We start from the raw sequence: 27,400 nt of genomic DNA, 5'->3' as shown, positions 1-27,400 counted from the left end.
TTCTTATTAAATCATTCCCCTCTCACCTTAAGCCTCTAAACTAAACACCTTAAATCTCTAAACTAAAATAAAGTAAACTATGTCCTTTGCTTCGTGATTCCACCGAGTGTTCACCGACCAGCGATCACCCGAACATTAGCTCTATCCCACACACTAGGGACAATCTACAGAAGCCAATTAACCTACAAACCTGCACGTCTTTGGAGTGTGGGAGGCACAGTGGTAGAGCTGTTGCCTTACACCGCCAGAGATCAGGGTTAGATCTTTACTGCACGGAGTTTGCAATTTTAATTGGCTTCCATAAATTGTCCCTTGTGTGTAGAATAGAATTAGTGCACAGGTGACTGGTGTTTGGCGTGGACTTGGTGGGCCAAAGGGCCTGTTTCCACCCTGTATCTAAACTTAACTAGTGTAAAATATTAAAATACCATGATGCATTAACCAACTCTTAGTGGAGTCGAATGTAAGAGTATATGACAATGATATCTTTAAACTGAGGGCTGTAAGTTTGATAAAATTGGGGCATAACCTCTCAGGTCCTGTATCTGATGCCCTGACTAAAGAAGGATAATATCCAACAGGCCTTCATGACCAGGAGATACAAGGAACTGCAGATGCAGGTTTATAAAAGAAAGACAAAGTGCTGGAGTAACTCAGTGGGTCAGGAAGTATCTCTGGCCCTCTTAATTCCCTGTAACGTTGTTCTCACGCACACTTCCCAATTCACCTTCCCTCAAATCTCCAGCTGCAGACGGACATAGAGGGAGGACCTCACAACCGGCCAATTAACCTACCTACCCGTACGTCTTTCAGGTGTCTTCAGGAAGTCATGATGCAGCTCTATGGGACTTTGGTCAGGCTGCATTTGGAGCCTTGTGTGCAGTTGTGGTCGTTCCATTCCAGGAAGCTTTGTGGAGGCTTTGGAAAGGGTGCCGATGAGGTTTAGCAAAGGTTTGCTTGGATTATGGGGGTTATTAGCCACAGGGAGAGTTTGAACAGTTTTGGATTGTTTTCTCTGGAAGGCTGGAGGTTGAGAGGAGACCTGATAGAAGTATATTAGTTTAAGAATAAGGGGTAGGCCATTTAGGACTGAGATGTGGAAAAACTTTTTCACCCAGAGAGTTGGGAATCTGTGGAATTCTCTGCCACACAAGACAGTTGAGGCCAAAACACTGGATGTTTTCAAGAGAGAGTTAGATTTAGTTCTTAGGTTAAAGGAATAAAGGGATATGGGGAGAAAGCAGGAATGGGGTACTGATTTTGGATGATCAGCCATGATCATATTGAATGGCGTTGCTGGCTTGAAGGGCCGAATGGCCTAAGCCTGCACCTATTTTCAATGTTTCTATATAAAATTATGAGAGGCATGGATAGGATAGACAGTCAGAATCTTTTTCTCAGGGTGGAAATATCCAACACCAGGGGACATAGTTATAGGTGGTGATGGAGGCAGATACGACAGTGGCATTAAGACACATCTGCAAAGGCACATGGATATGCAGGGATATGCAAGGAACGGAGGGATATGGGTTATGTGCAGGCAGATAAGAGTTCATCTTGACATTATGTTTGGCATGGACATTGTGGGCTGGAGGGCCTGTTCCTGTGCTGTGTTGTTCTATGTTCTATATTCTAAATCCTATTATAGTACCCTTGTTAAAGGATTGGACACACTAGATGCAGGAAACCTGTTCCTGATGTTAGGGGAGTCCAGAACCTGGGGCCACAGTTTAAGAATTAGGGGTAGGCCATTTAGAACTGAGATAAGGAAAAACTTTTTCACCCAGAGGATTGTGAATTTGTGGAATTCTCTGCCTCAGAAGGTAGTGGAGGCCAATTCACTGGATGCATTCAAAAGAGAGTTAGATAGAGCTCTTAGGGCTAGCGGAATCAAGGGATGTGGGGAGAAAGCAGGAATGGGGTACTGATTGTGGATGATCAGCCATGATCACATTCAATGACGGTGCTGGCTCAAAGGGCCGAATAGCCTACTCCTGCACCTATTGTCTATGTATCTATGTATCTATGTGTCTATGTACCTATGTACCTCCTCAACTACTATCTGGCAGCTCCTTCCATACACTCACCACCCTCCGTGTGAAAAAGTTGCCCCTCGCGTTCCGATTAAATCTTTCTCCATCTAACCTTAAATCTATGCCCTCTGGTTCTTGATTCCCCAATTCTGGGGAAAATGTTTTGTGCATTCACCCTATCTATTCCTCTCATAGTTTTGCACATCTCTATAAGATCACCCCTCAGCCTCCTGCGCTCTATGGCATTAGGTGCTAGCCTGCCTAGCCTCTGCCAAAAGTTCAGACCCACTTAATTCCCAGCATTTCCACAAACACCATTCCTTACATTCTCCGATCATCAAAATGGCAACAGAGTGGCGCAGCGGTAGAGTTGCTGCCTCACAGTGCCAGAGATCCTGGGTCGATCCTGACTACCAGTTCTGTCTGTATAAAGTTTGTACGTTCTCCCTGTGACCCCGTGGGTTTTCTCCGGGTGCTCCGGTTTCCGCCCACGTCCCAAAGACGTGCAGGTTTGTAGGTTAATTGGCTTCTGCAAATTGTCCCGAGCATGCAGGATTAGTGTTAGTGTACGCGTAATTGCTGGTCGGGGCACAGTCGCTGGGCCAAGAGGCCTGTTTCCACGCTTTATCTCTAAACTAAACTAAACTAATCACTTACTTGGTAGGAACAACGTACATGCGGATTAGTCGACCAATCTGTGCATCTTTGGGGTGTGGGAGAAAATCGGACCGCCGGGGCAGTTTACTTTAGACTTTGCTTTCGACTTTAGACAAACAGTGTTGAAACAGGCCCTTGAGTCCGCGCCGACCGACAATCATTGGGTGCCCCAGCACTATCCGACGCACTGGGGAAATCTACAATTCACAGAAGCCAATTAACCTACAAACCTGCACGTCTTAGGAGTGTGGGAGGAAACCGGAGCACCCGGAGAAAACCCACGTGGTCACAGTGAGAATGTATAAACTGTGTATAGACTGCACCCGTAGTCAGGATCAAACTCGGGTGTCTGGCACTGTGAGATCTGTGGAATTCGTTGCCACAAACAGCAGGTGAAGCAGTGGATACTTTTAAAGTGGAAATTGATAGGTTCTGGATTAATAAGGGCATCAAAGGTTACGGAGAGAAGGCAGGAGAATGGGGTTGAGAGGGAAAATAGATCAGCCATAATCGAATGGTGGTGTGGGCTCGATGGGCCAAATGTCCTAAATCTGCTCTTATGTCTTGGGATCTTACGATCTTGTAACCATTTGCTTCTTCTCCTCTGTTATCAGGCTTCTGAATAAGCTAGGGTACTGTCCGATTCACCTCTACCCCGTTGCGGATGTTGGACTTTGTCTATGGAACTGATGCACTACAGTGCTGTATTCTGTATGCTGTATCTTCCCCTTTGCTCAAACTATTGCACTTGAGTTTGATTGGATTTTGCATATGTCTGGTATTATCTGACCTGTTTGGATAGCATGCAAAACAAAGCTTTCCATTGTCCCTCAGAGAGTGCACGCAACATGAATAAACCTAAACCTAGACATAAACCTAAACCGCAGTAAAAGAACGTCACAGGAAGGATATTTAAGGATGTCGTCAGGAATGGTGAGTTCTGAGGAACTGTTTGTCGGGCTGATGTTTACTTTGGACGTCTGACAGTGGAACTGTGCAAAGTTCAATCGCACAAACAATTGGGAACACCTATTTCCTTTGCCGGTGAATGCAACGGGGTTTTCAAGGAAGTGGACCATTGGTTTAAATATTTCACAACTCTGAACACCAGAGTCTTAAGTTTAATTTAGCCTGGAAACAGACCTTGTGGCCCACCGAGTCTATGCAGTCCAACAATTACCCCTGCACTAGTTCCATGTTATCCCAGTTTTGCATCCGACACACTCGGGATGCCAATTAACCTACACGTCTGCACCTCTGTGGGATGTGGGAGGAAACTGGAGCGCCCGGCGGAAAGCCACGTGGTCACAGGGAGAACGTGCAAACTCCACGCAGACAGCATCCGAGGTCAGGATTGAACTCGGGTCTCCGGCGCTGTGAGGGAGCACATCTACCAGCTGTGCCTCCGTGCTGATCTAATGGCTGGAAAATAATCCTGCCACAATAATCTCAAAACTAAACTAAAAATAACCCAGCACCATACACATAAACCCTCCCTTCTATCTGCTAATACTAAAGATCGGGTTTACTTTGTGCTTGTACAACGTGGCTCTGGCAACCATATTCCTACCATCGTTAGATGAATCAGCTTCCTTGTAACGTAAAACCCTTTCAATGGTGAACACAAGCATTCTACAGTAGACGGGGCTTTCCCTGAGAAGAATAATAAATTGTGTTAATTACTCTTGGCTCAGATTACACCGCTTTACGGTAAATTTGCTGGTTATTTACCGATTCTAGTCTTACATTTTGTTTAGGTTTACAGTTTAGTTCAGAGTTTAATTTAGAGATACAGAGTGGAAACAGATGCTTCGGCCCACCGGTTTTGTGCCGACCAGCAATTTCCCGTACAACTGTTATATCAGCGCATTTGGAAAGCAGTGACAGGATCGGTCAAAGTCAGCTTGGATTTATGACGGGGAAATCATGCTCAACTAATCTTCTGGAATTTTTTGAGGATGTAACAAGTAGAATGGATAAGGGAGAGCCAGTGGATGTGATGTGTCTGGACTTTCAAAAAGCCTTTGACAAGGTCCCACACAAGAGATTAGTGTGCCAAATTGGAGCACATGGTGTTGGGGGTAGGGTATTGACATGGATAGAGAACTGCTTGGCAGACAGGAAGCAAAGCGTAGGAATTAATGGGTCCTTTTCAGAATGGCAGGCAGTGACTAGTGGGGTCCCGCAAGGCTCGGTGCTGGGACTCCAGTTACTTACAATATATATTAACGATTTAGACGAGGGAATTAAATGTAGCATCTCGAAGTTTGCAGATGGGTTGCAGTGTGAGCTGTGAGGAGGATGCTATGAGGCTGCAGGGTGACTTGGATAGGTTGGGTGAGTGGGCAGATGCATGGCAGATGCAGTATAATGTGGATAAATGTGAGGTTATTCACTTTGGTGGCAAGAACAGGAAGGCAGATTATTATCTGGTGTCAGATTAGGAAAAGGGGAGGTGCAACGAGACCTGGGTGTGCTTGTACATCAGTCACTGAAAGTAAGCGTGCAGGTACACCAGGCAGTGAAGAAAGCTAATGGCATGCTGGCCTTCATTGCGAGAGGATGTGAGTTTAGGAGCAAGGAGGTCCTACTGCAGTCGTACAGGGCCCTGGTGAGACCGCACCTGGAGTATTGTGTGCAATTTTGGTCTCCTAATTTGAGGAAGGGCATTATTGCTATTGAGGGAGTGCAGCGTAGGTTCACCAGGTTAATTCCCGGGATGGCGGGACTGACATATGATGAAAGAATGGGTCGACTGGGCTTGTATTCACTGGAATTTAGAAGGATAAGAGGGGATCTTGCAGAAAAATATAAAATTCTTAAAGGATTGGACAGGCTAGATGCAGGAAAAATGTTGGGGGAGTCCAGAACAAGGGGTCACAGTTTAAGAATAAGGGGTAGGCCATTTAGGACTGAGATGAGGAAAAAAAAACACCCATGGAGTTGTGAATCTGTGGAATTCTCTGTCAAAGAAGGCAGTGGAGGCCAATTCACTGGATGTATTTAAGAGTGAGTTAAATTTAGCTCTTAGGGCTAACGGAATCAAGGGATATGTGGAAAAAGCAGGAACGGGGTACTGATTTTAGTGATCAGCCATGATCATATAGAATGGTGGTGCTGGCTCGAAGGGTCGAATGGCCTACTCCTGCACCAATTTTTCTTTGTTCTATGTTGCTATGTTTTTAGGGGCATTTTACCCGAAGCCAATTCACCTGCAAACCTGCACGTCTTTAGAATGTGAGAGCACCCAGAACAAATCCATGCAGTCACAGGGAGAACGTACAAACTCTGTAAAGACAGCACCCCTGGTTAGGATCGAACCTGAGGCAGCAGCTCTAACCGCTGCGCCACTGTGCCGCAGTTCACCACATCTCTTTTCTCTCTCTCCACGTTCACCCTTTCCAAGTGAGGTTAAGTGAAGAACGCAGAAACACTTTAACTCGCAGTTTTGTACAACTGAGCAGGCAACTTACAACCAATGGCCGGCACAATGGCGTAGCAGTAGAGCTGCTGCCTCACAGCGCCAAAGATGCAGGTGGCATCCTCACCTCGGGTGCTGTCTGGACGAAATTTGTGTATGGTCTCCCTGTGACCACGTGGGTTTCTTTTGCATGCTCTGGTTTCCTCGCACAGCCCAAAGACAATAGACAATAGGTGCAGGAGGAGGCACTTCGGCCCTTCGAGCCAGCACCGCCATTCAATGTGATCATGGCTGATCATTCTCAATCAGTACCCCGTTCCTGCCTTCTCCCCATACCCCCTGACTCCGCTATCCTTAAGAGCTCTATCTAGCTCTCTCTTGAATGTTCCTGGGTTCACGTGGCCATAATAAACTAAACTAAACTAAACTAAACAATTTTGCTTGGGTAGCCTACAACCCAACGGTATGAACATTGAACTCTCCAATTCTAGGTAACTCACAAACTCCCCCTTCTCCTCACCTTTCTTTTTCATTGAACATAGAACGGTACAGCGCAAGCATAGGCCCTTCAGCCCACAAGGTCTGTACTGAACATGATGCTAAGTTAAACTAATCTCATCCTCCTGCACCGTGATCCATCTCCCTCCATTCCCTGTATATCCATGTTCCTATCAGAGAATTGGCCTCCACTGCCTTCTGAGGTAGAGAATTCCACAGATTCGCAACTCTCTGACTGAAAAGGTTTTTCCTCATCTCAGTTCCAAATGGCCTACCCCTTATTCTTAAACTGTGGCCCCTTGTTCTGGACTCCCCCAACATTGGGAACATGTTTCCTGCCTCTAACGTGTCCAACCCCTTAATAATCTTATACGTTTCGATAAGATTTCCTCTCATCCTTCTAAATTCCAGTGTATACAAGATGTGCGGGTTTGTAGCTTAATTGGCCCTCTGTAAATTGCTCAGTGTGTAGGGAGTGGGTGTGAACTGGTGTGAACAGGAGATTGATTGTCGCCGTGGACCCAGCGGGCTGAAAGGCCTGTTTCCATGCTGTATCTTTCAATCAATCAAAAAAACAATATAATGGCTTCAAATTCACATCAACCTAACATGATTGACTAATATTTATCCATTCTTTTTTTTGCCTAGAAGCACATTTCCTATAAACTTTGTAAATATAATTCAGGACATTCAAATGTTTCGGGTATAACACATATCAAGCCACCGGGCGATCAGAATTAGGTCAACTTCTTCTTCTAGGAACATTAAAAATGGACAACATTATAATCTTCCACATTATATTGTATCTGCCATATTCTCACTCAATGTATCCATGCCTCTTTGAATCCTCTTTGCAAATACCTCTGTACCATAATCCAAGTAGAGTTAAAGAATTATACAGCACGGAAACAGGCCCTTCGGCCCAACTTGCCTATGCTGACTAAAATGCCCCATCTTGGCTAATCCCGCCTGCCCACATTTGGGCCCTATCCTTCGAGACCCTTCCTATCCCTGTACCTGTCCAAATATCTTTTAAATGTTGCTTTGGTGCCTGCCTCAACCACTTCCTCTGGCATCTTGTACTATATAACCTGTTTGAAAAAGTTGCCCCTCAGATTCCTATTAAATCTTAGAAACAAGGAACTGCAGATGTTGGTTTACAAAATTAAAAGACACAGAGTGCTGGACTAACTTAGTGGGTCAGCATCCCTGGAGAACATTGATAGGTGAAGTTTTTTCAGAAAAAGTGTCCCGACCTATAAAAAAACATCACCTACCCATGTTCTTCAGTGATGCTGCCTGGCCTGCTGAGTTACTCCAGTATTTTGTGACTTTTTTTCCCTATTAAATCTTTCCCTCCTCACCTTAAACTTATGTCCTCTAGTTCTTGACTCCCCTAACTTGTCCATGCCAAATAAAATGCTCCATCTAAGCTAGTCCCATTTGCCCGTGTTTAGCCCATGATCCTCTAAACCATTCCTACCCATGGACCAATCCAAAATAGTTTAGGGTAGTCAATAAACTTGGAAATATGTCATTTTGTTGAGACAACCAGCACAGTGCCTTGTGTCGAAACAAAGAATTGCAGAAGAAAGTTTATACCAAAGATAGACACAAAGTGTTGGAGTAACTCAGGGGGTCAGGCAGCATCTCCAGAGAAAAAGGATGGGTGATGTTTCGGGTTGGGACCTTTCTTCAGACTGCTTTCTGACTTCACTTTGTATCTATCTACAGTGTTTTCTGTGCACGGTACATGTTGAAGCATTAATGCTTGCTGATCAAATAATTTGCTTTGGTTTTGTAGAAATGATCAAGTTATTCTTTGAGAACACTGAAAAGCGACAAGAAAACTACGTGCAGGTAAGGGACCCAATCCCATGGAGTCATTGATTTTAGGCTGAGAAACACATGAACGGTCCAATTAAGTCGGAACCAGTCCACTCGGCACTATAGATGCAGCTCAGAGTGCTGCTGCCTCAGAGCTCCAGCAGCCTGTCTGTGTGGAGTTTGCAAGTCCTCCCTGTGACCGCATGCGCTTCCTCCAATACACTTCCTCCAAAGACGTGTGGTTTGGTGGGTTAAATGACCGCCGTAACTTATCCCTTCTGTGGAGGTGGGAGGGGGAGTTGCTAAGAATGAAAATGGGATTAATGGAGGATAAGTTTGAATGTATAAGAAAATAACTGCGGATGCTGGTACAAATCGATTTATTCACAAAATGCTGGAGTAACTCAGCAGGTCAGGCAACATCTCGGGAGAGAAGGAATGGGTGACGTTTCGGGTCGAGACCCTTCTTCAGACTGATGTCAGGGGGGCGGGACGCTTTATCCCACCCCCCTGACATCAGTCTGAAGAAGGGTCTCGACCCGAAACGTCATCCATTCCTTCTCTCCCGAGATGCTGCCTGACCTGCTGAGTTACTCCAGCATTTTGTGAATAAGTTTGAATGGGTAAGTGATTGCCAGCATGGACATGACAAAGGTTCTGTTTCCTTGCGGTGTCTCCCCATGCCACAGAGGGCTGTGGAGGCCAAGTCATTGGATATTTTTAAAGCGGAGATTGACAGTTTCTTGACTAGACTTTTAGACTACAGAGATACAGCTCGGAAACAGGCCCATCTGCACAGCGAGTCGGCGCCGACCAGCGACCAGTACATTAGCACTACCCAACACACTGGGGACAATTTTACAATTTTACCAAAGCCAATCAACCTATCAACTTGTACATCTTTGGAGTGTGGGAGAAAACCGGAGCTCTCTGTACAGGCAATACTCATAGTACGGATCGAAACTAGGTCTCTGGCGCTGTAGGGCAGCAACTTGACCAGTGTGCCGACCTAAGTGAACCAAATGTCTTCAGATAGAAAGTGGTGAATCTCTGGAATTCATTGACACAGATGGCTGTGGAGGCCAACATTGGGTATTATTAGAGCAGGGATTGAAAAGTTCTTGATTTGGAAGGGCATCAAAGTTTACGGTGATAAGGCAGCAGAACGGGGTTAAGAGGGAGCACCATTAGAGTTGCTGCCTCACAGTGCCAGAGACCAGGGTTCGATCCTGACCACCGGTGCTGTCTGGACGGAGTTTGTAAGTTCCTCCCTGTGTCCGCGTGGGTTTTCTCCAGGTGCTCCGGTTTCCTCCCACACTACAAAGATGTACAGGTTTGTAGGTTAATTGGCTTTGGAAAAAATTGCAAATTGTCCCAAGTGTGCAGGACAGTGCTAGTGTAGAGGGTGATCGCTGGTCAGTGCCGACTCAGTGTGGACTTTAGTATCAACCAGTGCTAACCTATTCTCCCTCCCCTCTTTCCCACCTGCCTTTGGCAATTGTTTATTACTGTCATGTGTACCGAGATAAAGTGAAATGTTTTTGTTTGCGTGCTACTCTGTCATGTTTTACAAAAATCTAAACTAGCCTACGGGTTAATTGGCTTCGGGAAAAAATTGTGAATTGTCCCAAGTGTGTGGGATAGCGCTAGTGTACTGGGTGATCGCTGGTCTCAGTGGACCGAAGGGCCTGTTTCCACACTGTATCTAAGCTACAGTATTAGTTTAGCACAAGAATAGGCCCTTCGGCCCACAATGTCAGTGCAGAGCATCAAGCCAAGACCAACGACAAGCCAAGCCACGGGCCTACTCTGAGATGGTGCCCAGGCCAGGCAACTCTCTGTGTGATGGTCCCAGAAGTGGATCTGCAATCATGCATTACAACCGCTCCACTTTTGAACCTCTACTCCAACAGCAGATCTGTACACTGATTGTAATCATATATTGTCTTTCCACTGACTGGTTAGCACGCAACAAAAAGCTTTTCACTGTACGCCGGTCGGTACACATGATAATAAACTAAACTAAACCAAACTCTTACCTGAAAACAGACACAAAATGCTGGAATAACTCAGTGGGTCAGGCAGCATCTCTGGAGAAAAGGAACAGGTGACGTTTTGGGTCGAGGCCCTTGTCTGAAGAAGGCTCCCGACCCGAAACGTCACCTATTCCATTTCTCCAGAGCTGCTGCCTACCCGCTGAGTTACTCCAACACTTTGTGTCTGTCTTCGGTTAAAACCAGCATCTGCAATTCCTACCTACACATAAACCCATACCTGCCCACGCGTGATCCATCTCCCTCCGTTGCTCACGTGTGCGTGTGACCTGACGCGTGTTGCGGTTTCTCTCCCCTCCCCCCCCCCCCCCCCCCCCAGGTGCTGCAGTACGAGGCGGGATACATAGTGTGCGCCATCATCGGGATCCTCCTGTTCCTCTTCTTGCCGCTGGTGGGGCTGTTCTTCTGCTGCTGCCGCTGCTGCGGAAGGTGCGGGGGCAAGATGTACCAGGAGCAGACCAAGTGGACCGACCGCAAGAGGCGCATGCTGGCCGTCGCCCTGTTTGTGCTCACGTCCGTCACACTGTGAGTGGTCGTTCATGCCAGTCCAGTCCAGTTTACTGTCATGTGTACCGAGGTACAGTGAAAAGCTTTCGTTGTTGCGCGCCGTCCGGTCAACCAGAAAACAAATTGTAAAAAGCCTGCACAGAGTGGTTGTGGAGAGGATGCTTCCACTAGTGGGAGAGTCTAGGACCAGAGGGCCACAGTCTCGGTATAAAAAGAAGTACCTTTAGAAAGGAGATGAGGAGGAATTTCTTTAGTCAGAGGGTGGTGAATTTGTGGAATTTGTTGCCACAAACAGGTATTTTTAAGGCAGAAATTGACGCATTCTTGATTAGTAAAGGCATCAGGGGTTATGGAGAGATGGCAGGAGAATGGGGTTGAGAGGTAAAGATAGATCAGCCTTCATTGAATGGCAGAGTAGGCCGAATGGCCTAATTCTGCTCTTAACACTGATGAACTTAGGAACTTACGAAGAAAGACAATACATGATTACAATCGAGCCGTCCACTGTGAACAGGTACACGATCAAGGGAATAACGTGAATAACGTTAATGCAAGATAAAGTCCAGTAAAGTCCGATCAAAGGTAGTCCAAGGGTCTCCAACGAGGTAGATCATAGCTCAGGACTGCTCTCTTGTTGGTGGTAGGACGGTTTAGTTGCTTGATAACTGGGAAGAAAATGTCCCTGAATCTGGAGGTGTGCGTTTTCACACTCCTGTACCTTTTGCCTGATGAATGAGGGGCCGGGATGTGACCCATCCTTGATTATGCTCCTAGCCTCACAAAGGCAGGGTGAGGGTATAACTGCAGTCAATGGAAGGGATGTTGGTTTGTGTGATGGTCTGGGCTGCGTCCTTAATCTTCTGCAATTTCTTGTGGTCTTGGATGGGGCTGTTCCCAAGCCGTGCTGCAATGCATCCTGATAAAATGCTTTCTATGGTGCATCTGTAGAGGTTGGTGAGAATTGTTCGGGACATGTCGCTCTTACAAGGCCTTCCAAAGAAGTTGGTGTGCTTTCTTGGCCATTGCTTCAATGTGGATGGTCCAGGACCCAGCTGCTTAGCTCAATGATACTTTATTGTCACATGTACCTCGGCACAGTGAAATTATTTGTATGCATACTGGGGCGGTACAGTGGCGCAGCGGTAGAGTTGCTGCCTTACAGCGCCAGAGACCCGGCTTTGATCCTGACCTCGGGGCGCTGTCTGTGCGGAGTTTGTACATTCTCCCTCTGACCACAGAGGTTTTCTCCAGGTGCTTCGGTTTCCGCCCACATTTCAAAGACGTACAGAATTGTAGGTTAATTTTCTTCTGTAAATTGCCCCTGCTGTGTCGGATAGAACTAGTGCACGGGTGACCATTGGTCGGTGCGGACTCAGTGGGACGAAGGGCCTGTTTCGACACTGTATCTCTGAAAAACTAAAACTAAGTTCAGTGACAGTCCTCCTATACATAGGCACAACCATACTAGAATGTAGGACAATAGCTGACACTGAGGCCACATGCAAGAGTCGCCATGTTTTCGGCATCATCATGTATCGTTCAGGTTCAGAGATGTTAAAAATGTAGAGTTGGGACTTGGCCTAAAGGGCCTGTTGTACTGGTGGCGGCACTGGGTTGCTGTATGGTAACAGCCCTGCCACTGCGCCACTCTGCCGCCATGCATGTAAGGCTGGACTGCTGGGCAAAACACAGAGTGCTGGCGGCACTCAGTGGGTCGGGCAGCATCAGTGAAGGGAGATGGACAGTCGATGTTTCGGGTTCAAAGGTTCAAAGGACAGTTTATTGTCATGTGTGCCAATTAAGGTGCAGTGAATCTCGAATTACCATACAGTCATACTAAACAAAAAGCAACAAGACAAACAACTACGTAAGCGTTAACATAAACATCCACCACAGTGGATTCCCCACATTCCTCACTGTGATGGAAGGCAATAAAGTCCAATCTTCTTCGTCTTTATTCTCCTGCGGTCGGGGCAGTCAAACCATCCGCGGTCGGGCGATCGAAGCTCCCGCAGCCGGCGATCAAAGCCCCCACGTCGGGGTGATCAAAGCTCCCGCGTCGGGGCGGTCGAAGCTCCTGAGGCTTGGAGCTCCCGAAGTCAATCTCCAGTCGAGGCCGCCAGCTCCTCGATGTTAGGCCGCAGTGCGGATGGAGATATGATACGGAAAAAAATTGCATCTCCATCTAAAAAGTTTCCCCCAACTCCCCTCCCCCCCCCCACCCCCCACATATGACAAGCTAAAGAACACTAAAACATACATTTAACACATACTAAAAAACAACAGAGAAGGGAGGTACGAGACAGACTGTTGGCGAGGCCACCATTGCTGGTGCCACCCGGCCATCAACCGGGCCTTCTTCACACTGATGGGGACGAGGGGGGAGAAAGCGGATCTGATGGAGGTGAGAGGAAGGGCTGACAGGTGATAGGTGGATCCAGGTGAGGAGGGGTTGATGAGTCAGGTGCAGGAGAGGAGGGCCATTGGCGGAGCAGACTCGATGGGCCGAATGGCCTAATTTTGCTCCTATGTCTTATGATCAGGCTGGAGATGTGTAACTTACTGGTTCTAAACTACTTGTTCTTCTCTTACTCACCACACAACAGAGCAGGAAATGTCTGCATGTTCGTCACCAATGAGAAGATATCGGAAAACATTCCGGAGAGTGAGAAGCAGTTGAACAACGTGCTGGGAAACGTAAAGATGTACATCAATACCATCCCGACTGTGAGTGTGTATGGTACACCGATGCCACATTGAGACTCAACATTGACCAACGAGCAGCACGGTGGCGCAGCGGTAGAGTTGCTGCCTCACGGCGCCAGAGACCCAGGTTCCAACCCAACTATGGTTCAAGCCTGACCATGGGTGCTGTCTGTTCGGAGTTTGCACGTTCTCCCTGTGACCGCATGGGTTTTCTCCAGATGCTGGGGTTTCCTCCCACACTCCAAAGACGTACAGATTTGTAGGTTAATTGACCCTCTGTAAATTGTCCATGGTGTGTAGGACAGAACTAGTGTGAAGGGGTGAACGCTGGTCAGTGCAGACTCGGTGGGCCGAAGGGCCTGATTCCACGCTGTATCTCTAAAGTCTAAAGTAAGAGTAAAGACTGTGTTTGCGATCTGCTTGTATATTCCCATTGGTGTAAATGACACTGAATTCCTGCTTGTTTGGAGAAAGTATCTGTGAAGGAGTTAAAGACCTGGTGTATGTGTTTTCCAGGAACTGTGCCGTGTGACGATTCTAATATTTCTGCCAATTTCTATTTTTCAGCAAGTCACGACGATCATAAATGCCAGCTCTGTCCCGATAAGCACTGTCACAGCTAACCTAGACAGTAAGTACGCGATATTTGCCAATTAACTCATCGCTTGTAGCAGCTTCTGGTCCAGCGTACAATTCCAGCCCTTTACAGGGACACTGATCACCAGCTCACGAGCTACCGAGACACGAGGCACAACAGGCACAAGGAACTGCAGTGCTGGAGGAACTCAGCGGGTCGGCAGCTTCAGTGGATGGAAATGGTCAGATGACATTTCAAGTCAGGGGTGGCACAGTGGCGCAGCGGTAGAGTTGGTGCCTCACAGCGCCAGAGAACCAGGTTCGAGCCTGACTACGGGTGCTGTATGTATGGAGTTGGTACCTTCTTCCTGTGACTGCGTGGGTTTTCTCCGGGTGCTCTGGTTTTCTCCCCCACTCCAAAGATGTACAGATCTGTCGTTTAATTGGCTTGGTATAATTGTAAGTTGTGCCGAGAGTGTAGGATAGTGCAAGTGCATGGGGTGATCGCTGTTCGGCGCAGACTTGGTGGGACGAAGGACCTAAAGTCTAAAGTAAAGTCAGGATTTAGCCCAAATAAGCATCATCAGTCCGTTTCCCTCATAATATTGCCTGACTCGCTGCGTTGAACAGTTCAGAAGTCATCAGAGCAGAATTGGGCCATTCAATCATGGCCGATCTATCTTTCCCTCTCAACCCCATTCTCCTACCTTCTCCCCATAACCCCTGACACCCTTACAAATCAAGTATTTGATGGCCTCCACTACCATCCGTGGCAATGAATCCCCCCAATTCATCACCCCCTGACTAATAAAAGTCTTTCTCACCTCTCTAAAGGTACGTCCTCCAGCACCTTATTTTTCATTTGTGTTTGTTGATTACATGATCTACCGACATGTGGGATTAAACTCGGGATTCCCCTCCCTTCCTCTCTTCCTACCCTACCTCGTCCTTCCCTGTTAAAACTCACCATCATTTTCACCACCTCCTGAACATCTGCTCACATGGTTTGCCGCATGGTGTTTGCCACTGAGGAGAAGCTGAGTGAATGAAAATGTTGGTTGTTGAGGTGAAACACATGTACTTGTCCAAAGGTTACGTCTGGAACCCCCCATAGATCTCAAGCTCCAACCGAGCCATTTTCGTCCCACATCCCAAAGACGTGCAGGTTTGTAGGTTCATGGGCTTCTGTCAATTGCCCCTGGTGTGTAAAGAATGGATGACAAATTGGTATTTAGAAGGATGAGGGGGGATCTTATTGAAACATATAAGATAATTTGGGGATTGGACACATTAGAGGCAGATAACATGTTCCCAATGTTGGGGGAGTCCAGAACAAGGGGCCACAGTTTAAGAATAAGGGGTAGGCCATTTAGAACGGAGATGAGGAAGAACTTTTTCAGTCAGAGAGTGGTGAAGGTGTGGAATTCTCTGCCTCAGAAGGCAGTGGAGGCCAATTCGTTGGATGCTTTCAAGAGAGAGCTGGATAGAGCTCTTAAGGATAGCGGAGTGAGGGGGTATGGGGAGAAGGCAGGAACGGGGTACTGATTGAGAGTGATCAGCCATGATCGCATTGAATGGCGGTGCTGGCTCGAAGGGCTGAATGGCCTACTCCTGCACCTATTGTCTATTGTCTATTGTCTATTGGTATAACATGGAATGAGTGTGAACAGGTGATCGATGGTCGATGTGGACTTGGTGGGTCTGTATCTCTAAACTAAACTAAGCCGGCAACAGGAACACCAACAGATTTAGATTTAGATTTTAGATTTAGAGATACAGCGCGGAAACAGGCCCTTCGGCCCACCGAGCCCGCGCCGCCCAGCGATCCCCGCACATTAACACTGTCCTACACCCACTAGGGACAATTTTTACATTTTACCCAGTCAATTAACCTACATACCTGTACGTCTTTCGAGTGTGGGAGGAAACCGAAGATCTCGGAGAAAACCCACGCAGGTCACGGGGAGAACGTACAAACTCCGTACAGACAGCGCCCGTAGTCAGGATCGAACCTGAGTCTCAGGCGCTGCATTCGCTGCAAGGCAGCAATTCTTCCGTTGCGCCACCGTGCCGCCCATTACAGGTCACGTGATGAGGTGATGTGGGACTCAAGGAACTGCAGATGCTGGGTTAATACACAAAGTGCTGGAGTAACTCAGCAGGTCAGGCAGCTTTTCTGAAAGAAGAGTGAAACATTGTGTTCTCCAGAGATGTTACCTGACCTGCTGAGTAACTCCAGCACTTGGTGTCCTTTTGAGTAGATTTAGTTTAGTTTAGAGATACAGCACAAAAACAGGCCCTTTGGCCCACCGAGTCCAGGCCAACCAACCCCGTACACTAGCACCATCCTATATACTCGGAACAATTTACAATTTTACCAAAGCCAATTAATCTACAAACCTGTCAGTCTTTGGAGTGTGGGAGGAAACTGGAGCACCCGGAAAAAACCCCACATGGTCACAGGGAGAACGCACAACCTCCGTACAGGCTGCAGTCAGGATCAAACACAGTCTCTGGTGCTGTAAGGCAGCAGCTCTACCCCTGCACCACTGTGCTACCCTATTTCTCCAGCATGTTGTGTTTTTTGATCAGGGTTCCAGTATCTACAGTTCCTTGTGTCTCCATCTTAACATTGGGACTGGGAGAAACTTATAACGCCATACGGTCATAGGAGTAGAATTAGGCCATTCAGCCCATCAAGTCTACTCCGCCATTCAATCATGGCTGATCTATCTCCCCCTCTTAACCCCATTCTCCTGCCTTCTCCCCATAACCTCTGACACCTGTACTAATCAAGAATCTATCTATTGCTGCCTTAAAAATATCCATTGACTTGGCCTCCACAGCTTTCTGTGGCAAATTCCACAGATTCACCACCCTCTGACTAAATAAACTTTGCCTCATCTCCTTCCTAAAAGAACAACCTTTAATTCTATAACCTCTAGTCCTAGACTCTCCCACTAGAAGAAACATCGTCTTCACATCCACTCTATGCAAGCCTTTCACTATTCTGTAGGTTTCAATGAGGTCCCCCTTCATTCTTCTAAACTCCAGCGAGTGCAGGCCCAGTGCCGACAAACTCTCATCTCAGGTTTAACCTACTCATTCCTGGAGAACTTGGAGAGGATCGTGAACTTAGCAAAGGCCGAGGCTTCCTCGATGACTTTCAAAGTACCCTTGTTAAATCTGTGGGTTCCTTGCCCACCCTTGCTTCTCCACACCCCCACCTCTCCGTCAGTGTGGACAGTCTTGCAAAGTGCTGCACTTGTGGTGATGAGGTCAATGTGGTAGCATTTTGCAGTCGATGATCTTGCCTCCAGAAGCTGGTTTTCTCTTTTGCTTTGACTGGTTTGAAACTTTTGTTATCGTTTTCAGATATTGGTTCGGGTCTCGGTGAGGCCATCAGGGAGAAGTTGGGCGAAAGTGTGTACCCTGCTCTAAACACAGCATCAGAGTTGGCACAAGGTAATGACTACAGGAAAATCATATAAGAAAATAACTGCAGATGCTGGTACAAATTGAAGGTGTTTATTCACAAAATGCTGGAGTAACTCAGCAGGTCAGGCAGCATCTCAGGAGAGACGTTTCTCTCGAATGGGCGACGTTTCGGGTCGAGTCCCTTCTTCAGACTGATGTCAGGGGGGCGGGACAAAGGAAGGATATAGGTGGAGACAGGAAGATAGAGGGAGATCTGGGAAGGGGGAGGGGAAGAGAGGGACAGAGGAATTATCTAAAGTTGGAGAAGCCGATGTTCATACCCCTGGGCTGCAAGCTGCCCAGGCGAAATATGAGGTGCTGTTCCTCCAATTTCCGGTGGGCCTCACTATGGCACTGGAGGAGGCCCATGACAGAAAGGTCAGACTGGGAATGGGAGGGGGAGTTAAAGTGCTCGGCCACCGGGAGACCAGTTTGGCCAACGCGGACCGAGCGCAGGTGTTGAGCGAAGCGATCGCCGAGCCTGCGCTTGGTTTCGCCGATGTAAATAAGTTGACATCTGGAGCAGCGGATGCAATAGATGAGGTTGAAGGAGGTGCAGGTGAACCTCTGTCTCACCTGGAAAGACTGTTTGGGAACCTCTGTCTCACCTGGAAAGACTGTTTGGGTACCTCTGTCTCACCTGGAAAGACTGTTTGGGAACCTCTGTCTCACCTGGAAAGACTGTTTGGGTACCTCTGTCTCACCTGGAAAGACTGTTTGGGAAATCATATGATGGTACACTGCTAGTCGAGAGTGTTGTAAAATGTGTTTTATTGCCAGAGGTCCCGAAACAGACCAATGAAATTCTTACTTGCAGCAGCACAACAGATATGTAAACATATTACCATATTACTCTGTAAAACCCGTCATAAACAAAAAAAAGTACAGTATGTATATACACACACGCACACACACACACATATATATATATATATATATGTGGGTGTACATATATATTTTTAAATATACATTGAACTTTTATTAAACAGACATATAAATAAAGAATAATTATTCCCTATGATACCCTATTCCCTATTTTTTTATCTTTCCCTCTCAACCCCATTCTCTTGCCTTCTCCCTGTAACCTTTGACATCCTTACTAATCGAGAATCTATCAATACCAAATGACTTAGAATGGGTAAAGATCTACTCAATTCATGGATTCATCGAGCTGTACAGCAGGGTGACAAGCCCCTGGGCCAGGCTCGGCCCTGCCCTGCAAAGTTCCTATTTAAGATAATCCCATTATTTACGCTCTGCATCTGACCCATATTGGGACCCTTCCAGGTTGTCTATCTATGTTCCCCGTAGACGCTGCCTGAGCTGCTGAGTTACTTCAGCACTTTGTGTCTATACTGGTCTAGGTTCTACATACATCATCTGATCGTTTACTATAGAGTATATTAGTATAGTTTTAGTATAGTTCAGTTTAGAGATACAGTGTGAAAACAGGCCCTTCAGCCGACCGAGTCCACTAGTTCAATGTTATCCTAGTTTTGCATCCTACACTCTCGGGGCAATTTACAGAAGCCAATTAACCTACAAACTCGCATGTCTTAGGGACACGGGAGGAAAACAGAGCACCACGGAGAAAACCCACGCGGTCACAGGGAGAAAGTACAAACTCCGACAGTGTCCATGGTCAGGATTGAACCTGGCTCTCTGGCACTGTGCCACTGTCCTGTGATCGGGAGCAGTTGCAGTGTGGAAGAATCTGAAGAAAGACCCCAACCCAAAATGTCACCCATCCATGTTCTCCATGAGATGCTGCCTGACCCGCTGAGTCCCTCCAGCTCTTTGTGTCCTATTCAGTGGAAGTTCGGCGCCTGACCCTCAGGGTTGTGGCTCCATCTTTCTTGCCCAAACATTGCAAGTGTTTCATTTGCAGACATCAACAGAGCGGCTGACAGGCTTTTTCTGGTGAATGCCACGGCAGCAAGGCTGATCCAGCAGCAGGAGAGCCTCCAGCTGAATCTGAGTGCCATCCAACAGGGCATCATCGACATCTTCACTCGGTGTGGGGCACGTTGTGGCAGCAGCCAGGACCTTACGAATGGCCTCGTACTCCTTCCCAACTTCAACGAGGTAAGGAGCCATCCCACGCATACGATGAGCGTCTGACGGCACTGGGCCTGTACTTGCTGGAGTTTAGAGGGATTGGGGGGAGGGGGGGACTTCATTGAAACGTACCGAATAGCTAAAGGCCTGGCTAGAGTGGATGTGGAGAGGATGGGTGGGTGGGTGGTGGTGGGTATATGGAACAAGCTGCCTGAGGAGGTACTTGAAGCAGGTACTGTGACAATGTTTAAAAATCATTTGGACAGGGTACATGGATCGGAAAGGATTAGATGGATATGGACCAAGTGGCAGGTGGGACAAGTGTAGATGGGCACGGTGGTCGGCGTGGGCAAGTTGTGCTGAAGGGCCTGTTTCCACACTGTATGACTGTATGATCCCTCGGAGTGCTGCCGAGCCCCCAGTCCACTCACCAGCACCGATCCTCTCCTCCGCCATCACCACTGCCACCGCCGTCTTGGAGGATCACGACCTTCTATTCTTTTCTGTTCTTTCAACAGATTCCCAACATGGACAAGGAGATGGCGGCCATGAAGTCGGTTGTGAAATCTGATCTCCAGATCTCTGTACAAGAGGTATAGAAGCTCTGACCATAAAACACACTCACACCAGCTCTCTGCTCACCATGGTGTAGACCACTGCTCAAGGTGAAGTTCATAACTTCATAAGTTATAGGGGCAAAATTAGGCCATTCGGCTCATCGAGTATATTCCGCCATTCAATCATGCCTGATCTATTTTTCCCTCTCAACCCCATTCTCCTGCCTTCTTCCTGTATAGCCTGACACCCGTGCTAATCAAGAATTTTTGTCAATCTCCGCAATAAAAATTACCCAATAACTTGGCCTCCACCGCCATCTGTGGCAATGAATTCCACAGATTCGCTGCCCTCTGACTAAAGAAAGAAATTCCTCTTAATCTCCTTTCTAAAGGTACTTCCTTGAATTCTGAGGCTATGGCCTCTGGTCTGAGAATGTCCCACTAGTGGAAACATCCTCTCCACATTCACTCTATCCAGGCCTTTCAATGTTCGGTGAGTTTCAATGAAGCCGCCCCTCATCCTTCTAAACTCCAGCGAGTACAAGCTCAGTACCCTCAAATGCTGATGCTCAGGCAGTGTATCCTAGGTCAGAAAATTATGAAATCAGGCAACTGATGACAGGTAACTTCAGATAGTTCCTCTGCCCTTCTCTTTCCCCTCTACCTTCCCAGTTCTCCCACTGTCTTTCTGTCTCCAACTACATCCTATCTTTGTCCCGCCCCCTCCCCTGACATCAGTCTGAAGAAGGGTCTCGACCCGAAACGTCACCCATTCCTTCTCTCCTGAGATGCTGCCTGCCCCGCTGAGTTACTCCAGCATTTTGTGATACCTTCGATTTGTACCGGCATCTGCAGTTATTTTCCTAGGCAACTGGAACATCCAATCACCAACTTGAGAGTGGTCCTGAGCTACCATCTACCTCATTTGAGATCCTTGGACGATCTTGAATCGGATTTGACTGGACATTATCTTGCACTACATGCCATCCCCTTTATCCTGTATCTGTACACTGTGGACGGATTGATTGTAATCATGTATCGATCTTTCACTGACTGGATAGCAAGCAACAAAAGCTTTTCACTGTACCTCAGTGCAGGCAACAATGAACTAAACAAAAACTAACTAACTCAGCAGGTCAGGCAGCATCTGTGGAGGGAATGTACAGGTGGCGTTTTGAACCCTTCTTCAGACTGATACAGAGTTGTACGGTGCTTTTGTTGTGGATAAAAAGGCGCCGTGACGTACGATGATAAACAAATGTGGAAAACCCAATCATTTGTTTAGAGTTACAGCATGGAAACAGGCCTTTCGGCCAACCAGTCCACGCCAGCCATCGATCACATGTTCACATTAGTTCTATATTCTTTGAAAGAACTGGTACTTTCTCATCCACCTCCTGCACACTAGGGGCAATTTTCAGAGGGTCAATTAATCTACAGACCTGCACGCCTTTGGGATGTGGGAGGAAGCCGGCGCACCGGAGAAAACCCACGCAGTCACGGGGAGAACGTGCAAACTCCATGCAGACAGCACCCGTAGTCAGGATCGAACCCGGATCTCTGGCACCCGTGAGGCAGCGCCACAGTGCTGCCCACAAAAGACCCAGCATGTTGTCTGCCCATTCCAGCAATTTGTGTTTTGCTTACGATTTCAGCATCGGCAGTTCCTTGTCTCTCTCTCTCTTACTTGTAGTATAGATTGGAGCTTAAAACCACAATTTAGAACTTGCTGCATCGTTCCCAGGAAGCACTTACTGCTAATTACTTCATCACAGCAACATTTATTGTAATCTTTCACGTTCATTGCCAATAACTCAAAGGTCCGTTGTTATGTTTCTTACAGTATATCAGTGATCAATCATTAACCGCTGACTCGCCAATGTTCACATTCAACCCTCTCAATCCTAACGTGTGTTTATTGATTTTGCTCAAGGGCTACAGAGCGTTTAATGACACACCAGCCAGGGTGACCAACCAGTCAGTGACCACTGTGGCAGGTGAGAACGAGCTTGTGTTCAATTTATGGTACATGTAACATGTACCCAACCCAGGGGCAGTTGTTTGTGTGTGGGTCTGGCAGTTACAAGTGGTGATATACACTCACAACCAGTGTAGTGGAGTGTAATAGTGGGTAATGTGGGGCATATCAGAGAGTTACAGTGTGGGGTGCATCAGTGTTACAGTGTGGGGTGTATCAGTGTTACAGTGGGGGTGCATTAGTGTTACAGTGTGGGGTGTATCAGTGTATCAGTGTTACAGTGAGGGGTGAATTAGTGTTACAGTGTGAGGTGTATCAGTGTTACAGTGTTGGGTGTATCAGTGACACAGTGTGGGTTGTATCATTGTTACAGTGTGGGGTGTATCATTGTTACAGTGTGGGGTGTATCATTGTTACAGTGTGGGGTGTATCATTGTTACAGTGTGGGGTGTATCAGTGTTATGGGGTTTTTTTCTTTCTTTTTGTCTCTTTTCTGACTGGGTAAAAATTTATTGAATTGTACAGAATTCTTGACAGGAAAACGTTGCAACTATTATGCAATGCTCCCAGTGTTGGAAGCAATCCTGGACCACAGACTGCATACTCCTTGGCCACTGGGCCTCTGATCGCCGAGCCTTTCATTTCTCCTTTGTTATTTACTATTACTCCTGCATTGCCTTCGAAGTAAAGGAACACAGTCTTTTCTCCGATATGCAGTATCACAACTGCAGGGTGCACTTTTTTCCTGAGCTCTGGTTCGGCCTTCTTCACCGTTGCCATGTCAGTGTGGGGTAGGGTAGGGTTGCCAACTTCCTCACTCCCATATACGGGGCAAGGTGACGTCACTGCCCGGTGCCCAACGTGACCTCACTCAGCCAGCGGCCACGTGCTCCCGCTCCACCAATGGTGGGCGCCCGGGCCTCTGGGCCTACACAAAATGCTGGACTAACTCAGCGGGTCAGGCAACATCTCGGGAGAGAAGGAATGGGTGACGTTCCGGGTTGAGACCCTTCCTCAGTCTGAAGAAAGGTCTCGACCCGAAACGTCGCCCATTCCTTCTCTCCCGAGATGCTGCCGTCCCGCTGAGTTACTCCAGCATTTTGTGTCTATCTTCGATTTTAATCAGCATCTGCAGTTTTTTCCCTAAAGTGTCTGGGCCCACAGCGCCCCCGGGCCCAATCTGGGACAAGAGCGGTCCCATACGGGACAAACCGAAATACAGGATGTCCCGGATAATACGGGATAGCTGGCAACCCTAGTGTGGGGTGTTACAGTGTGGGGTGTATCAGTGTTGCAGTGTGGGGTGTATCAGTGTTGCAGTGTGGGGTGTATCAGTGTTACAGTGTGGGGTGTATCAGTGTTACAGTGTGGGGTGTATCAGTGTTGCAGTGTGGGGTGTATCAGTGTTACAGTGTGGGGTGTATCAGTGTTACAGTGTGGGGTGTATCAGTGTTGCAGTGTGGGGTGTATCAGTGTTACAGTGTGGGGTGTATCAGTGTTGCAGTGTAGGGTGTATCAGTGTTACAGTATGGGGTGTATCAGTGTTACAGTGTGGGGTGTGTCAGTGTTACAGTGAGGGGTGTACCAGTGTTACAGTGTAGGGTGTATCAGTGTTGCAGTATGGGGTGTATCAGTGTTATAGTGTAGGGTGTATCAGTGTTACAGTATGGGGTGTATCAGTGTTACAGTGAGGGGTGTATCAGTGTTGCAGTGTGGGGTGTATCAGTGTTACAGTGTGGGGTGTATCAGTGTTACAGTGAGGGGTGTATCAGTCTTACAGTGTGGGGTGTATCAGTATTACAGTGTGGGGTGTATCAGTATTACAGTGTGGGGTGTATCAGTGTTACAATGTGGGGTGTATCAGTGTTACAGTGTGGGGTTTGGATTGCTTCAGAGTGTTACAGAGTTTGCCTTTCAATGAATCCTTTATCATTCCTCTACCTGGCCATTAGCTCATGATACCTTAAAAATTATATCCTTTGGATAAATCTTGATATTTTTTATGTTTTGCAGCAGCGAAGAATAATTTAAAGATGATTGAAACTCAGATAGAAAGCATCAAAGGGAAGTTTCCAATATTAAACTCAATAAATTCAATCACTTCTGACATAGACTCCATCAATAACTCAATAAATCAAACCAGGCCAAAGATCCAGCAGGCAAATAAATACAGGTGAGGCAAAGAGCAGGGACAAACTACACCCCACACCTTTCACCAACACTGATACACCCCACTCTTCTCATTATAACACTGATACACCCCACACTGTAACACTGATACACCCCACACTGTAACACTGATACACCCAACACTGTAACACTGATACACCCCACACTGTAACACTGATACACCCCACACTGTAACACTGATACACCCCACACTATAACACTGATACACCCCACACTGTAACACTGATACACCCCACATTGTAACACTGATACACCCCACTCTGTAACACTGATACACCCCAAACTGTAACACTGATACACCCCACACTGTAACACTGATACACCCCACACTATAACATTGATACACCCCACACTGTAACACTGATACACCCCACACTGTAACACTGATACACCCCACACTGTAACACATACACCCCACACTATAACACTGATACACCCCACACTGTAACACTGATACACCCCACACTGTAACACTGATACACCCCACACTGTAACACTGATACACCCCACACTGTAACACTGATACACCCCTTACTATAACACTGATACACCCCACACTGTAACACTGATACACCCCACACTGCAACACATACACCCCACACTATAACACTGATACACCCCACACTGTAACACTGATACACCCCACACTGTAACAGTGATACACCCCTTACTATAACACTGATACACCCCTCACTGTAATAGTCTCCAACATTCCACAATCTTCCCTGGGTACCATTTCCAGGGAACGCTGGTCAATCCTCTGTGCATGTTGGGTGACTGTGCTATTGATTCCATATTTCAGATGGATCGTCTGCCTTGTGCTGTCATGTATTATTCTCCTGATAGTTGTGTGTAATTATTCCGGCCTGCTGATGGGAACAGCGTTCCTCGATCCCTACGTGAGCCCCACCCAACGGAGCTGCTCCTCCAACTGTGGAGGCAACTTCCTCATGGCGTAAGGCAGAACAATCCTACCCTTTACATTTTACGTTGCGGCGGGGGTGACCTGTTTTAATTTAGAGTTTAGAGATACAGCGTGGAAACAGGCCCTTCGGCCCACCGAGTCCATGCCGACCACCAATCATCCTGTACACTAGTTCAACCCTAAACGCTAGGGACAATTTACAGAAGCCAATTAACCTCCAAACCCGTACGTCTTTGAAATGTCGGAGGAAACCGGAGCGCCCCAGGAGAAAACCCATATGGTCACAGGGAGAACGGGCAAACTCCTTACAGACAGCACCTGTGGTCAGGATCGAACCTGGGTCTCTGGCGATGTATGGCAGCAGCTCTACGAGCGTGGAAACGGGCCCTTCAGCCCAACTTGCCCACACCGACCAACATGTCCCATTTACACTCGTCTCACCTGCCTGCATTTGGCCCTGATCCCTCTAAAGCTATCCTGTCCATGTACCTGTCTAAATGTTTCTTAAATGTTAGTTCGTACCTGCCACAACTACCTCCACCGGCATCTAGTTCCATATACCGACCACCCTTTGAGTAAAAATAGTGGTCCCTCACCTTAAACCTATGTCTTCTGATTCTCGATTTCCCCTGCTCTGGGTAAAAGACTGTGCATACATCCGATGTATTCCTCTCATGATTTTGTGCACCTCTATAAGATCACCCTTCATCCTCCTGCGCTTCAAGGAATAGAGTCCTAACCTGCTCAACCTCTCCCTATAGTTCAGGCCCTCGAGTCCTGGCAACATCCTCGTAAATCTTCTCTACGCCCTTTCCAGCTCGACAACATCTTTCCTGTAACAGGGTGATCAAATATTGGGAGACAACCCAATATCCTGGACTCAGTAACGTGCTGAACGACCAGCTAATTAAAAATAAAAATAAAACACAAAGTGCTGGAGTAACTTCGCAGGTAACTCAGTGACTGAAGCCTGAAGAAGGGTCCCGACCCAAAACATCGCCTGGCCATTTCTTCCACAGATGCCACTTGTAGCTACCCATCTAAGTCACATGGACGTGGAAATGTTTCGCTGTTCCTTCAGTATTGTTCGGTTCAAATCCTGGAATGCCACCCTGTCCAACACCACCCTGTCCCACACCGACCGCCCTGTCCCACACCGACCGCCCTGTCCCACACCGCCCCGTCCCACACCGACCGCCCTGTCCCACACCGCCCCGTCCCACACCGACCGCCCTGTCCCACACAGCCCCGTCCCACACCGACCGCCCTGTCCCACACCGCCCTGTCCCACACCGACCGCCCCGTCCCACACCGACCGCCCCGTCCCACACCGACCGCCCCGTCCCACACCGACCGCCCCGTCCCACACCGACCGCCCTGTCCCACACAGCCCCGTCCCACACCGACCGCCCCGTCCCACACCAACCGCCCTGTCCCACACCGACCGCCCTGTCATACACCGACCGCCCCGTCCCACACCGCCCCGTCCCACACCGACCGCCCTGTCCCACACCGACTGCCCCATCCCACACCGACCGCCCCGTCCCACACCAACCGCCCTGTCCCACACCGACCGCCCCGCCCTGAAAATTGACAGGGGAGAGCCGGTGGATGTGGTGTACCTTGACTTTCAGAAAGCCTTCGACAAGGTCCCACATAGGAGATTGGTGGGCAAAATTAGAGCACATGGTATTGGAGGTAGGGTTCTGACATGGATAGAAAGTTGGTTGACAGACAGAAAGCAAAGAGTGGGGATAAATGGGTCCCTTTCAGAATGGCAGGCAGTGACTAGTGGGGTACCGCAAGGCTCGGTGTTGGGACCGCAGCTATTTACAATATACATCAATGACTTGGATGAAGGGATTAAAAGTACCATTAGCAAATTTGCCGATGATACAAAGCTGGGTGATAGTGTGAACTGTGAGGAAGATGCTAT

At 47.7% G+C, this 27,400-nt stretch overlaps 1 protein-coding gene across 7 annotated transcripts in view; it reads left to right on the top strand.

Annotated features, from left to right (window-relative positions):
* prom2 (prominin 2) overlaps window positions 1-27,400 on the top strand; it is a 62,633-nt gene that overhangs the window by 6,109 nt on the left and 29,124 nt on the right. For 6 of the 7 annotated variants that reach the window (XM_078413353.1, XM_078413355.1, XM_078413352.1 and 3 more), the window contains exons 3-12: window positions 8,414-8,469; window positions 10,810-11,015; window positions 13,604-13,724; window positions 14,271-14,334; window positions 17,655-17,744; window positions 19,645-19,841; window positions 20,333-20,407; window positions 22,305-22,368; window positions 24,363-24,522; window positions 25,342-25,494. In XM_078413353.1, coding sequence (XP_078269479.1) covers window positions 8,414-8,469; window positions 10,810-11,015; window positions 13,604-13,724; window positions 14,271-14,334; window positions 17,655-17,744; window positions 19,645-19,841; window positions 20,333-20,407; window positions 22,305-22,368; window positions 24,363-24,522; window positions 25,342-25,494 — 1,186 coding nt within the window. Of the gene's footprint in view, window positions 1-2,925; window positions 3,083-8,413; window positions 8,470-10,809; window positions 11,016-13,603; window positions 13,725-14,270; window positions 14,335-17,654; window positions 17,745-19,644; window positions 19,842-20,332; window positions 20,408-22,304; window positions 22,369-24,362; window positions 24,523-25,341; window positions 25,495-27,400 lie in introns of those variants that run through there. The other variant, XM_078413358.1, reaches the window with a different exon arrangement.

The sequence above is a fragment of the Rhinoraja longicauda genome, chromosome 16, assembly GCF_053455715.1.
Source record: "Rhinoraja longicauda isolate Sanriku21f chromosome 16, sRhiLon1.1, whole genome shotgun sequence".
Lineage (NCBI taxonomy): Eukaryota > Metazoa > Chordata > Chondrichthyes > Rajiformes > Arhynchobatidae > Rhinoraja > Rhinoraja longicauda.
This window is presented reverse-complemented; position numbering and strand designations above follow the sequence as displayed.